This window comes from Poecilia latipinna, unplaced genomic scaffold (genome assembly GCF_001443285.1).
Source record: "Poecilia latipinna isolate Pla-1442-1.1 unplaced genomic scaffold, P_latipinna-1.0 Scaffold3452, whole genome shotgun sequence".
In the NCBI taxonomy this organism is placed as follows: Eukaryota; Metazoa; Chordata; class Actinopteri; order Cyprinodontiformes; family Poeciliidae; genus Poecilia; species Poecilia latipinna.
The window spans coordinates 33,237-46,561 of record NW_015116068.1 but is presented as its reverse complement, the minus strand read 5'-3'; the positions used below and the strand labels follow the sequence as shown (position 1 = coordinate 46,561).

General features: G+C 40.6%; 1 protein-coding gene across 1 annotated transcript; it reads right to left on the bottom strand.

The window, feature by feature from the left end:
• Positions 1–356: 356 nt before the first annotated feature.
• Positions 357–13,055, bottom strand: LOC106941009 (protein FAM193A-like). Its single transcript, XM_015023915.1, has 17 exons — positions 12,641–13,055; positions 10,341–10,415; positions 8,659–8,901; positions 7,792–7,967; positions 7,534–7,701; positions 6,421–6,670; positions 6,210–6,334; positions 5,928–6,075; positions 5,767–5,841; positions 5,603–5,677; positions 5,406–5,518; positions 4,238–4,480; positions 3,506–3,662; positions 3,188–3,334; positions 2,687–2,965; positions 1,615–1,837; positions 357–1,537 (listed from the first exon to the last, which is right to left on the bottom strand). Exons 1-17 carry the CDS (start codon positions 12,860–12,862, stop codon positions 1,155–1,157), a joined length of 3,102 nt encoding a protein of 1,033 aa, XP_014879401.1. The 5' UTR covers positions 12,863–13,055; the 3' UTR covers positions 357–1,154.
• Between the last annotated feature and the right edge of the window lie 270 nt (positions 13,056–13,325).

The following is a 13,325-nucleotide window of genomic DNA, read 5'->3' as shown; positions in this document are numbered from 1 at the left end:
TGCAAGTATATACACTCAAAGATTTAAAAAATATAATTAAACTTCTGAAAAATGTTTAACAATGCAACAGAAAAACATTTGAAATAAAAAATGACAATAATTAAAATGGATTATTAAGACTCTGAAACTAAAATTGGATTTAAAAAAAAATGTTAATTGTTCAGCTTAGACAAGAAAAACAGGCAAAAGTGTCAGGACTGTTAAAGAAAAAAAAAGGAAAAAACCACAAAGTACTTTGTAGTGGGTGTCAAATATTTGCAGGGTTTTTCAAAATGCCAGCTTTTCAGCGACATTGAAAGGGATCATATATAACTATTGTTGTGCAACTAGAATTTATCAAGCTCATTTTAATTTTTTGTGATTAATTGACTTATTGCTTATTGTGAAATGTCTACAGGGCAGTCAAGGTTCTCTCCACCTTGACTGCTGTTTTTTTAGGTCATAAGGAGGCAGATCTAAGGAGTCGAAGGATGTGAACATTTCAGCAGAAGCCCCAGGCGGAGCTTTGGCCTGAATCAACTGGAGGAATGCTGCTGAAGAGACAGACCATGGTGCATTCTGGGTGGTGTGGGACATCTGCCCACCACTGCACCGGACAGATGGGTTGAACTGTAGCAGGATGATCTGATGTGGTACCGAGCTGGGAGACAGGGGTCGACCTACCACCTCTAAATCATGTCCGCTTGAAATCTGGGGGAACTCATCTTCACTCCATGCTGCTGTTTACTTTTAAGTTATGAAGCATGGTGGTGAAACCTGAGTCTGCTGCCGTGCAAGTTACACAACAAGTTGTTGCTAGGTAACCACAGAGTGAGTGAGTGAGTCAGTTTATGCCACCAGCCTTGCTTAGCTCGCTGTAAGAGATTAAGAGGCTAAAGCCTTTCCTCTGCCTACATCTCCCACAATGCTGTGTGGTTCTGGATTAGAGTTCCATGAACATTCTATCAGATGTATTAATAATTGATATTGATCACGTGTCTATCACATTACATATTGTTATTGGTTTATTGTCTAACCATATTGCAGGTTTGTGTTGGTATCTGTAACGGCTTCACTGGTTTAAAATGGATTCCACACCTCAATGACATTTACTGCTGCTATGGGTTTATAGTTCATCCATTATCCAGGATAAAAAGCTTTATAACAGTACAAACCTAACCTGTACTCTTCCTTCCTACATTACCTATAGTGTTGGGTCTTTTAGATGCTAGATGGATGGGTGGGTTATTACTTGACTGGACAGTGGTGGCAGTGCAGGACACGGAGGACGTGGCGGCGGACGTGGCCATCACCACCCGGTTGGTCTCCATGAAGGCATCCTGGAAGTTGTAGAGACACTTCTTCTTGGCGCCGGTCTTCTTCGGCTCTTTGGCTTCTGAAGAGGAGCACGACGACGACGACGAAGATGACAACGACGAGGACAGCGACGACGACGAAGATGTGGGCAGGGGTGTGGGCAGCGGGGGATGCTCCCCCGGGAGGCCAATGGATGTTGGCGGGAGGGGCACGTCGGGGAGCGGAGGTCCCAGCATTTCACCTGTGGACCACCAGAGTCAGAGGTGATGACGTGTCGATAGATAAACTTGCAAGAAGCACTGCGGCTGGGCGGCTCACCTGGCAGACATTCGGGCAGCAGCACAGATGGGTTCCAGCTCTTCATCACAGCAGCATCCCACAGATTTTCAAACTTAAGAGAGAGGCACTGTAGTGAGGTATTCCAATCGCCCGCTCCGCCCGTCCCACCAAAGCAGTTCTGGTATACATGGTCCGGTAAGGATGTGCTGAATGCTGGCTGCTTGGCTGCTGAATGGTTGGATGTTGGGTTTGGGGGCAGAGGCTGAAGAAAGAAAATCGTTAGTTAGCAGGAACCTTAAACGTCAGGTTTGGATCGATTCGATATCAATATCCGTATCGGTGCAGATGTCGACAACAATTATAGATCAGTTATTGGTGACAATGTGCCACATCCTTAAGGGCAGATCTATTCAGTCTAAATCTATGCTTTATTATTTATTTTAAATTAAATGTAGAACTCCTAACCATTTGAAATCATGTTTATTTTTACATGTTTCCCTCTAGTTTTTTCTTTCACTTGTTTGATCGAAGTAGTCAACCTACTGTTTGTGTCAGTTTCAGTTTCTTTATCATTTATTTTACATTGGCTGTTGTACTCCAAATAGCACTAACTTCAATTAAAGTTGTGTTATCTTTACGTGTTGGACCAAGTTTGTGAAACTGTTGGTGTTAAATGAGCTGTACTGGCGCAGAGTTATCAAATGTATTTTTAATTCAGTACATTTATGTCTATTTAAAAAATATATGTATACGTATTTTAGGTCAATTCAGCTGTTATTTTGTATCAGATCGGAATAGATGGATACTACAATTCAGATATCTGAATCTCTAGAGAAAAAAAAGTGGGTCAGTGCATCCTGACTGACTAGCATGGCTCTCACATGCTTTGGGCTTAGATCAGATTCAGGCTGTCCCCTTGTGGCAGAGGACGAAGCTACACTGACAAAAAGTGAAACTGAAACATAATGAAGCTCAATGTTGTTCCTGGAACCTTAAAGAAATCCCCAGAGATAAGGAAACAAATTAAATTCCCCTTCAAGTCACTCATTGCCAAAATCAACGAAACATAATCAAGAAGAAAACGTAAGCTGAAAGAACGACACCTTCTCACCTTGTTGTGTGTGAGAGGTGGGCTGGGTGGGTAGAGTGTCGGGTGGAGAAGGGGCCGGGAAAAGTTCTGCAGGGGCAGGTGCCCGTGGATATGCGGGTACAAGTGGAGGGCAGGGTGAGCAGGGGGCGCCTTGGTGTCTGGAAAGAACTGGTGTCCGACAGTGGGAGGAGGCACGGCGTGGATCCGGCTGGGGGGCAGGCAGGCAGCGGGGCCCGGGGTCGAGGGGTTTGGGTCCTGGTTGCACACGTGGCACTCGCAGGCATGCTGGACCTGTTCTACCTAAACATGGTATTCAATATTGACAAATAACATTTACATCTGCAAAGTATTTTCCTTGTTTTGTTGCATAATCAAAATATATCAGATAATTTTCTAGGATTTTGCAAAACTGATGTTTGTTAGACAGATAATCCTCCTAAAAAGTGTTTTCTGCAAATGACACATAATAACCTTGATTACAACAGGACCATACAAAGGAAAGCTCCTAAAGTGTTGCGATACCTGCTGATGGCTGTAAGAGGGTGGCGGACTGGCCGTTTTTCCCAGGGAAAGTACTTCCTGCTTCCCCGGGGGCTCCCCACCAGCCTGAATATTAGCTTCCTCCTCATCACCCTCTGATGAGCTGCTGCTGCTGGTAATCTGAGGAGACTGAGGAAATTGTAGAACAAACTAAATTAGGAAAAGTAGTCGATGGGAAAGCAGTGGAGTTCCCTAACTACCAGTAAGCCATTATCAAATGAGAGTGGCTTTTCATCATCCAGAAACACAGTGGGGAAGTTCACTGCTGATCTCGGGTACTTTTGCTGAGCAGAAACTCACCCCTGGCTTCAGTGCTGCGTTGACGGCATCCCCGTTGATGTTACGGTGAAGTCCGTTGACAGCGGCCGACACCACACTGCTGTCCTCATAACTGTTCATGGGGTAGATGTTCCTGAACTTACTGGACACTGGAGGCACTTCATCATCATCACTAATACTACGGAGAGAGAAGAGAAGAAATCAGGCTGAGGTTTAATTGTGTTTAAATATAAATACATAAATAATACTGAATACTCCCTAATAGTGCTACACTTTATGAACACAAAGTATGAGCTATTTTATCAGAGTTGCAATAATTTCCATTTCGAAATGACAAACGAAGAAATTTGATTTGATTTTGTAGTTGTGTTGAGTAAGGTGATAAATGGATTTTATTGATTAATCAAATTTGGTGTTAATGAAGATTTCATTTTTGGAAAATCTGGATTTTTTTTTTCTGCCAATTCACTACATAAGTTTCCATAGCTTCTATTGATGTCAGCCCTGCCTGGGCCAACCAACTTGTTTCACTGCTTTGTATTTAGTTGGACTCTGACTTTGGGTCAATACCTGCTAAAGACCCCTGTGGGGGTTGAAGATAAATACACGGAAAAGACACACTTGACTATAAGCCACATGGTCCAAAAAGTGGGGAAAAAAGTAGCAGCTTATAGTCTGAAAAATACGTTAAATTCCATACTTTTGACAGCTGTGTGGCAGCAGTGTTATCAGAAGTGTAACTGGCTTGCTTACAAGGTGCTGACATCTCCTTCAGGTAAGATGAGCCTCGGATGCTGCTGAACTGTAATGGGAGAGCTGGAGTTTGAGCCAGAGGCTGAACTGCCCGAAGATAGGCTGGGGGGGTGCACCTCTGACAGGTAGTCCCGATGTGGCTCCCCCTGTAGGGGCAGCTTGATGTGGAGGTCCTCGGCGATAGATGAGTCCATGATTCCACACGTTAGGATGTGGGAGAGGCTGCAGTCATCACATGTGCACCTGTTGGAGAAGCAGCGGCGTTGCTTTTGGCTAACTAAGACTTCAAAAAAACTCCATTGCACATAAAGATAAAGGCATGTCAACAGCATTTCTCACAAGTTAGGAGAAATGTGTGAGATTCTGACACTTCACAAAACAGAGTTTGACTCTCTGATGAAACTCAAGCTTTTTCTTATTAATGCCAAGCAAAGAAAAACAAATGGCATGAGGGAGGAGTTCTAAAGGATATAAAGGAAGGCAATATGGACTTAGAACTTTATTGTGATATGTTGTGGTACTTGTGTGATAACAATATAAATGATAATAAAAAGTATTACTTATTTTCTTGGGTAACTATGGTTACTATATGATACAGCATTCATAGCACCAACACAAATATTGTTCTTGAAAAATATTCCCATTTGAAATAGGCTTCTTCAGGATGGCACTTAAAGTGTGATCACATTTTAAAATGTACTGATATTTATTGATGCTCTTGTAGAAAATAGCAGAAATATCATTTCCGATAATACTATGAGGTTTTTTTTTTTATTTACCATCAATGACAAATTGTGAGAACAATAAATAAAAATTCTTATGAAAAGATTTTTTTTATGATGAATGAGATATTTTGACCTATATTGCCTAATACTCCTGTAATAGCCTAATAATGCTACTACAGTTTTATTGTTCAATATATATCAATATCAGTTTGAATAGCTCAAAATTTTGCTTCTTATTATTTATTACTGCAGAACCAACTCTGTGAATTGTAGTTGCTGGACTCCATCCAACAGGATGGACAGATTCTTCAAAAAAGCTATTAAATCTATGTTTCCAGACTTTACAAACCAGAGTTGAAAAATGTCAAAAAATGTAGAAATGAAGATGGATTCAGGTATTTTGACCTATATTGTACAGCAGACAGTAGATGATGGAAACCTACCGTCTTCTATAGTTACAGTTTGGACAATCTGGAATACTAAGACGAGATGAGAGCATCCTCATAGTGTCTGTGAAGTTGTTTTCTCCAGTGGAGGGCTTTTTAATGTTGGGTTGCTAAAATGACAAAAATTATATATATAATCGCACTAAAACATAGGTTTACCTCCAACATGACAGGCTCAAACATAAATAACCTACCTGTTCTTCAATGAACCTCCTCTGCTTGAAGAACTCCCAGTCCTCCTTTAGCATTCGCTGCTTTGTCTTTAAAGTCTTGATGGAATCAGAAATGAAATCAACAACAGTAGTTAAGGATTAATAAAGATGGACAAAAAAATCTTATCAGTGAATTTTAAACTTACATTTTTGCTAATCAAGGACTTGTGTGGCTCTGTTTTTTGGTTGGTCAGACTCTGGCCTTCCACCTTAAAAAGTAACTATAAACAAAAGACACAAACACTCAGAATCCTCCTTCGCTACAGTCGTAGAAGCCCATCTTGTGGTTGATCTGTTGGGTGACTACCTGCTCATCGACATAATCATCAATTCTCTTCTCACACTCCTGCCACTCAGCAGCCACAGAAGCCAACTCCTGCTGCAGCTCCTGGTATCTTTCCAGCAGCGTCCGATACGTGTCTTCATTATACGAATCATGAGAGGCTGTACCATGTCTGGAAAAAACAAAGTTTGACTTAAAACGGCACTTAGTAACATATCAAAGACGTTGCATATTTGAAAAGAAACTGGTCATTGTCATTATAGTCAGAGTCACTGTGTGTATTTTCAGACAGAAACAGTATCTCACTTCAGCTGTGCAATAAGTGCTGGTAAACTGTTTTGCAGGATCGGTTCAGAGAAAACCAGGTTCTCAAAAAGGTGCTTGTTGTGCAGCTCCCACGTCACCTGAAACTTCTGCAGGTGCTCATTCTCCTGGAACCAAAGGGAGAGGAACGAAGCGTGAGGAGGGAGAGGAGCTGCCAGCAGCCGGCACTGTGAGCAGGCCGAGGAAAACTAACCAGAGTGAGGAGGAAGCTGCTGATGGTGCGTGCAGCCTGACACAGGGCGTTGTACTCCTCCAGCAGCAGAGAGACGAACTGGTGGGCCTGAGGAGGACCCTGAGCTGCGGCCACAGCGCCCCCTGGAGGCCCTGCAGGCTTGGAGCCTCCAGAGAGGTGCTTCAGAAGACGCACCTTCATTTCTAAGACGTATTCTCGGGCCTGCTGCTCCAACCGCTGGTAGAGCTGATATGGATCTTTCACACAGAGCCTGCAGCAGCAGAACATTAAAAATGCTTAGAAATTAATACCATGTTGGATTTGTTTTTTATTCTAACTCTTCCTAAAATGTGATAAAATAAAAAATTAATAAAGTTACACCCAAAATTATTTGTAACTCTGGCAGATATAAATTTAAAGTAATTTGATCAAGAGGTAGAAATGTTTAGTTTGAGATGTTTAGAGGATCTTTATATCTTAAAATGTTAGCGCTTTTAATTCAGATGTTATTTTATTTCATTTATTTTGAAATACTTCAGCTCATAGGAACTATTTCAACAATTTCTAGTCATTCAGACCCAAATAAAGAATTTAATGTTTGGCAGATAGATAATTATTCTTTTCCAAGTATATATTGCCTTTGTTAGCGATTTTAAAGAGTAGTAAACCTGTAAATCTATGATGTTTAAAAAATATGATGGGGTCAAAAACTTGGATGCACAAAAGAAATAAAGTTAGACGCACCAGTGCTTCGAGAGTAGAGATTTTAATCTGCTTATTTTTTTTTTTAATTATATTTTCAATAATTCTTTGATTCTTTTTCCTTATCGAATTGTTTTAAATAAATTTTGTATTTGTTTATACTGACTTTTTCTCTCATCAGTCACATCATTTAAACAGACTAACGACTGTTTGGATAGAAAAATTGGTTTCTGAATTAAAAACGGTTTTCTGACTGAAAATCGTTTCTGATTCAAATCATGACTAAAAAACGGAGTTGAATGGAATCATTAGGCACCGAATCTCTAGTCTAGAACCCTGTAATACATTGAGAAGCTTCCACTGTTCAACAAAGGCTTTTACAACTCGAGAGAGACCTCTAGTGGACAAACACAGACACTGTTCTTATGCTACCTGTCCACCAGCTCCTTCATGCCTTCCTTATCCCTCTCCAGGGGCTGGTCCTGGTCGTCTGCTAGTGGGGTTCCCGTCTGCCGGTAGATGCAGCGCACCAGGTAGCGAACCTCCGACCAGTGGTTCTGCAGCTGCTGCGACTCCCGCTCCGACTCAGCAGAGATCTCCCTGTCATTTGAACAGGCTCAGGTAAAGACCCATGACCGGGCTCGCTGTATGGAGAACTCGTTGGCCTCGGCCCGCTCGGTGTGAACGTACCGTCTCTCGTTGCAGGTTTCACAGCTGCACACGGTGTCAGGAGGCATTGGAGCAGCGAGGTCCGGCGCAGGGAGCATGGGTAGTGTAGGCGCAGCAGTACTGAGCCTGTCTGCTGTAGCTGCAGTCTGAGCCAGGGTTCCATTACTCACAGGCATGTGCAGCAGAAAGTCCTGACTCTGTTGGACACAAGTTCACATCACAAGAAGCTGTAAAATTTACATTTTTTTTGTAGCTTTGTTAGGAAGAATTGCATTTAAATCCATTGTTTAAGAGAAGCTAAATCCATATTAGTTTTTATTTTCCATAGCAAACAGTCCTCTAACCCTGACTAAAGGGCAGATTCAATGTTGATCATCATTGCTGTTGATCATTCTAGATTTTTTTACAGCAGCAGCTGCAAATGAGGACAGCTGCATCATTTTTCCTGTTCTGCCTGAGAACCAGACCTAAGAATGTTTAACAACAGCTGTGCAAGTCAAGCTGAACATAAACCAGCGTGCAGGAGTATTTTCTCCTTACACATTTCTCCTAATTTTGTAGTTTGGGATCTCCTGGACTAAGTCAGACAGAGAGAGATTAATTTATTTTTCATCTATTCTTTAATTTCTTTAGACTGAGGCATGTTGTGTTGCTCTTCAACCAACCATGGATTCTAATAACTTTTCAAATAGGGCTGGTTTGGTTTCGTTTACTTTTTCTCTTCAATAAATGAAATTATTTTAAAAATAAGTTTGTATTTACTCAAGTCTTTGTCATAAAAAAAATTATTTGATGATTTGAAGGAATATAAGGGAGAGAAACACTTATATAACCATGTGGATTACTTCTGAAGACTTAACAATTCAGCTGTCCTTAAAGTGTACTCACCCCTAACGACTGCTCCAGAGTCGTACGTCTGTCTTCCTTCTCCACCGTGCGTCTGCAGTCGGAGCAGACCCACAGAGGGAGCTGGAGGGCACTGGAGGCGTTGGTTGGCTGCGCCATGCCGTTCTGACCAGCAATGCCGGCCTCCGAAGGCACAACGCTGTCTTTACGCTCACATCGGCACAGGAGGCAGCGATCTCCAGCCGTATACGGCGCCCGCTGGTTAAGGCCGAATGTGAACGGCGTCTGAAGGGGAGAAGAGACAAAAACAGGTGAAAAGAAAACTACAGACTCATTTTGAATAAACGACTATTTGGTCAGCTTATTATGAACAGGTATGGGTCGAAGACCATTTTGGTCATTTCTTAATTTCTTTTTACACAACCACCAAACAAAAAAAAAGGTTGCCATAAACACATGGTAGACTGCCTTCCAGCATAACTTCATCCATGTCCTGACCAGATATCCTCTGTAACATACTTTATTTTATTGCATTTTGGGTGCAAAAATAAAACATGAAAAAAAAAGAAAACACTATTTATCAAAAGGAAAAAGAAAAAATGCTCAATGAAAAGTTTATGAAATTTATAAGTGGACAGGTAGGAAATATGAACTAAACGGTACAATGAAGCATACCAATATTACAAACATATAAAACATTATTTTGTAATTGATATATATTTTTAGTTGGTCAGCAGCAACTCTTACCACTGGCTTCACCAGTGTCTCATCCTTACAGCTCAAAATCACACAAGTGTGGCCAAACGGGTCAAGTTAAAATTTAATCCGATCATATACAAACATGTCATACTGTATGTAGAGGTGGGCGGTATTTTGTGGTACTGTAGTAATAATGACAAAAGTGACAATATGAACTATTTATTTCTTGATTTTTAGGCCTTACATCAATCATATCCACACAAACACACACTGCTCTTTAGACACATTCACATCTGTAAAACGCTTTTTTAGGACACCAGTCACATAAAGAAGTGTGATTTACCTCACACAGCTGTATCTAATGCCTTAATGTTGACCTCTGTTGCTTTAAGAACCTCCTTCCCTTTACGACACTCAGTCTTCAGTACGTCATCACAACAATGCTTCTTCATGATGCTATTTATGACTGATCTTAGGGCCATTGTACTGAGAAGTAGTTTGTATGATAAATTCAGCAGACCAGCAGTTCCACCAGGTGTTTGCTAATTGCTGCCACTAGTCTGAAGGAGCTGTGTGGAGGAAGCAAAGGTCCTGTGGGGAGGGAGCTCGGTTGGACTGCAGTTCCAAGGCAGAGCTTTGGGTAAACAAGTGTTCAGGCACCTCTGAACGGTTCCAACAGGAGACTCAATAATTCTCCAAACACAGATGAATGAGTCACAGCAACACTCCAGGTATGTTTTTGATGATGGAGTGACACAACATAACATAGAGCTAAAAGAGCTGATTTTGCATTATTCTCCCCCCACCTCTTCCTTTACACTGTGAATGATTTTCATAACAACTTTGGTCCAGCAGAGATTTCCTCTAATCCTTATTAACAGCAGGTGTGCAGCACATAGAGATGAATAACGCAGCACTTGAGCAAACAGATATGCAGTTAATCACAGTAATCACTGCAAGTTGCTTCACATCATTTGATTAGTAACAGTGGTATATTTACTTAATATTAAGTGATGCAATTTTACCTGAAGAACTCCGGAGAACTCTGCGTTCACCGGTCCTTCTGCAAACTGAGGAGTAACGCTGCTGTTCATTTTGACCTAAAGTTAAACAAGCAGACATCATTTACAGCCTAGCACTTTCTAATAACATTCAGGAAATCGTGTACAAGCAGAGAAGATTAGATTGATTTGGTTGTTGGCACTGATCGTTTGACTTTAGCTCTGTTGTTGTTTAGCCATGTTAGGCTATATATTGTTGCAATTATATTGCAACAATATAATTACTGTATGCTAAAATTACTATGAGATTTCAGACTCCTCTACAAAATATTACCCAAATTTCTATAAAAATATACATGTATTTACAAACTGAAACAGAGAACATCCAGCTGTATGGTTTAGGCTTTTTTACAAATATTCCTTGTAGCTGATTAATAATCACCTACCAAATCACCAGATTAACTCATCAATATAAATCAAGTCCCGTTCGCTGACATTTGAATCAAGAAATCAGATTTAACTAAGAATTACAGAACAAAACACTGTTACATTTGGATATCATAATCAAAAATGCATCATCATGATAAAAAACACAAAGAGAAATGCTCATTTTTATTTTCAGTTTTGTTGTTTTTGGGGGGTTTTTTTAAATAGCACTTGACAAATGTGGAGAGCTAAAGTGCTTCTTTAAGCTGAACACACCATGTTTTCACCTGGCTCTACTCCAACTTAGGCTGCTGATGAGCTTCAAGCCACCTTTCAGCTCATCAATGTAAGGCTTCAAATTGGTTCTACAAGTTGATAACACTGCAACAATATTTTTCTCCCACAAATCATCCCCATTTCTTACATAATGTTGGTATTTAAACCTCTGGGCAGACCTTATCAAGAGAGTACCATCCAATAACTCTGAATAAAAGCTTTTCTTTCATTTGCATATTGAGCTTTTAGTAAAAATGCCAAAGGCTGGTCTGCACTTTTATTCGTGGAATAAGGCCAGTCTTAATTCTGAAGTCTGGAAAAAATATGTTGTTTTTAAAAATAGGAAATTGTATTTTATATATATATATATATATATATATATATATATATATGTATATGCATGAACTCTTGCATGGTACTGGCTTCATTCTCAGAGAAATCATTTCAGCATCCAGTAATATTTTGAACATATTATCAACATGTTTAAATAAAACCATGACGATACTGATAAATGTAATAAATTTGTGCTGAATAACCATGGAACTAATGTTCCTATATCTCCAATATGTTTTAATATTTTTAAAATATTAAAACATATTGGTCATAGCCTCTACCTGTGTGGAAGAGCTGTCAGCTCTTTTTAAGTCTTCAGTGACTACAGCTGCCATTGTAAAGGGTGGAGTTTGCACCTACATGATGTTGACTCAGACTTGTTTTATTCTGTTTATCCATTTTAATGTTAATGTCCATCCTCCAGTCTGTAACGTTGTGACATCTTGGTGAGACATTCTTTGAAAAGACATTAATCTTGAGTGACTTCCCTTTCAAATAAAGGTTAAATTGATTAAATAAACAAAACTCTGGTTACATTTATGACTTGTAGAACAACTCAAGCTAACAAAGTAACTTTTGAGCTGGCATCTATAAATTGGTCTGTTGCACAGCTCTTAGAAAACAGTGAGTCACATAAGGTTTCTTATTGTTTACCTGCGGTACACGACTCGTCTGCGCTTATTTAGAAATCTAGGGCTGGATAAGTAGTTATTCTGTTTCCTTAGGCGAGTTTAAAGACAGACCTTTATACATGAAATAAAGCTGTAAAACAAATCGAAAGCTGAAGGGAACCTGAGTTTTTAGTGATGTTAGCATTAGCTAGCATACATGGCTAGCCGAAACCCAGCACACAGTAAGTCACCTGCGTTGAACCTAAAGATACTCCCTAATAATCTTAGCTAATCTCTACCAGCGCGGACTGTATTGGCTCAAATGAAGGTATTCTGACGTCCAGGTTGTTGTCGTTGCAGCCAGGATCTCTTAACTTTAGCTAGGGTAAGAAGTCAGTTTTCGGCCAACAAAGTTAGCATAATGTTTACGGGGATATGTCATAAGAAAATAAAACATGTGAAGATGTTAGACATCAATGTTTAGAAATGATTACTGTTTGCCCAAACATAACGGGCATATTAACATGTAATTAAGCCAATTAATTACTAGCTACTCTGCATTTGTTACTTAGCTGGCAGCCTTCCTAAGGATCGGTTCTGGGCCCAAATCAGATGTGTCGTTGATAACACTGTTAGCTACTCACTGCCGTTTTGACATTTATGGAGATACATTCTTACCTCTCCGTTCATGCCCGCGCTGGACCCGATATTCCCGTTGCCTGTACTCCCAGATGTGAGGAAGCTGACGACTGAGGCAGGTGTTGCTGTTCCCGCACAGCCTAGGGCCGGTGGAGCCCCGGCCTTGCCACTGCTGCTGTTGCAGACAGCACTGCAGCTACTGCCACCGCCCCGCTTGTTCTTCCTGCGTTTAGCCCCCCGTTTAGCATCGGTTGGACTCATTTTCTTCAACAGAAGAGGCAAGACAAGTTGCCGTCCGGACTTGGCAGCGTCTCGAGCGGAATGTCTGGAAAAATCACACGGTTATAAAGTCGGGAAAGCGATTAGGAGAGTCCCAAAACGACAGAAACCGAGTCCCAACAAAGTGCAAGCCGACTGCATAGATTCCAATATGGCCTCTAGCCGGATTGCTTCAACCAGACTCAGCTTGCGTCAAGACGCAACGTGCGTGACCCACCCAAACAGTTGTGGGAAATTGAGTTCATATTTACGAGAAGGAAATCTGATATGAAAACTCCACCAGAAAAACAAAACAGCTTAAAGTTTCTCATGTTTTATGTATAATTGAGGGACTATTTTTATTTTAGAAAAAAAAATGTTTACAGCCCAAACTCAACATATTTTAAGTTTTCTAAACAAACTGCAAACAAAAAGCAGCAGTAATGTTTGTTGACGTGTTCATTGA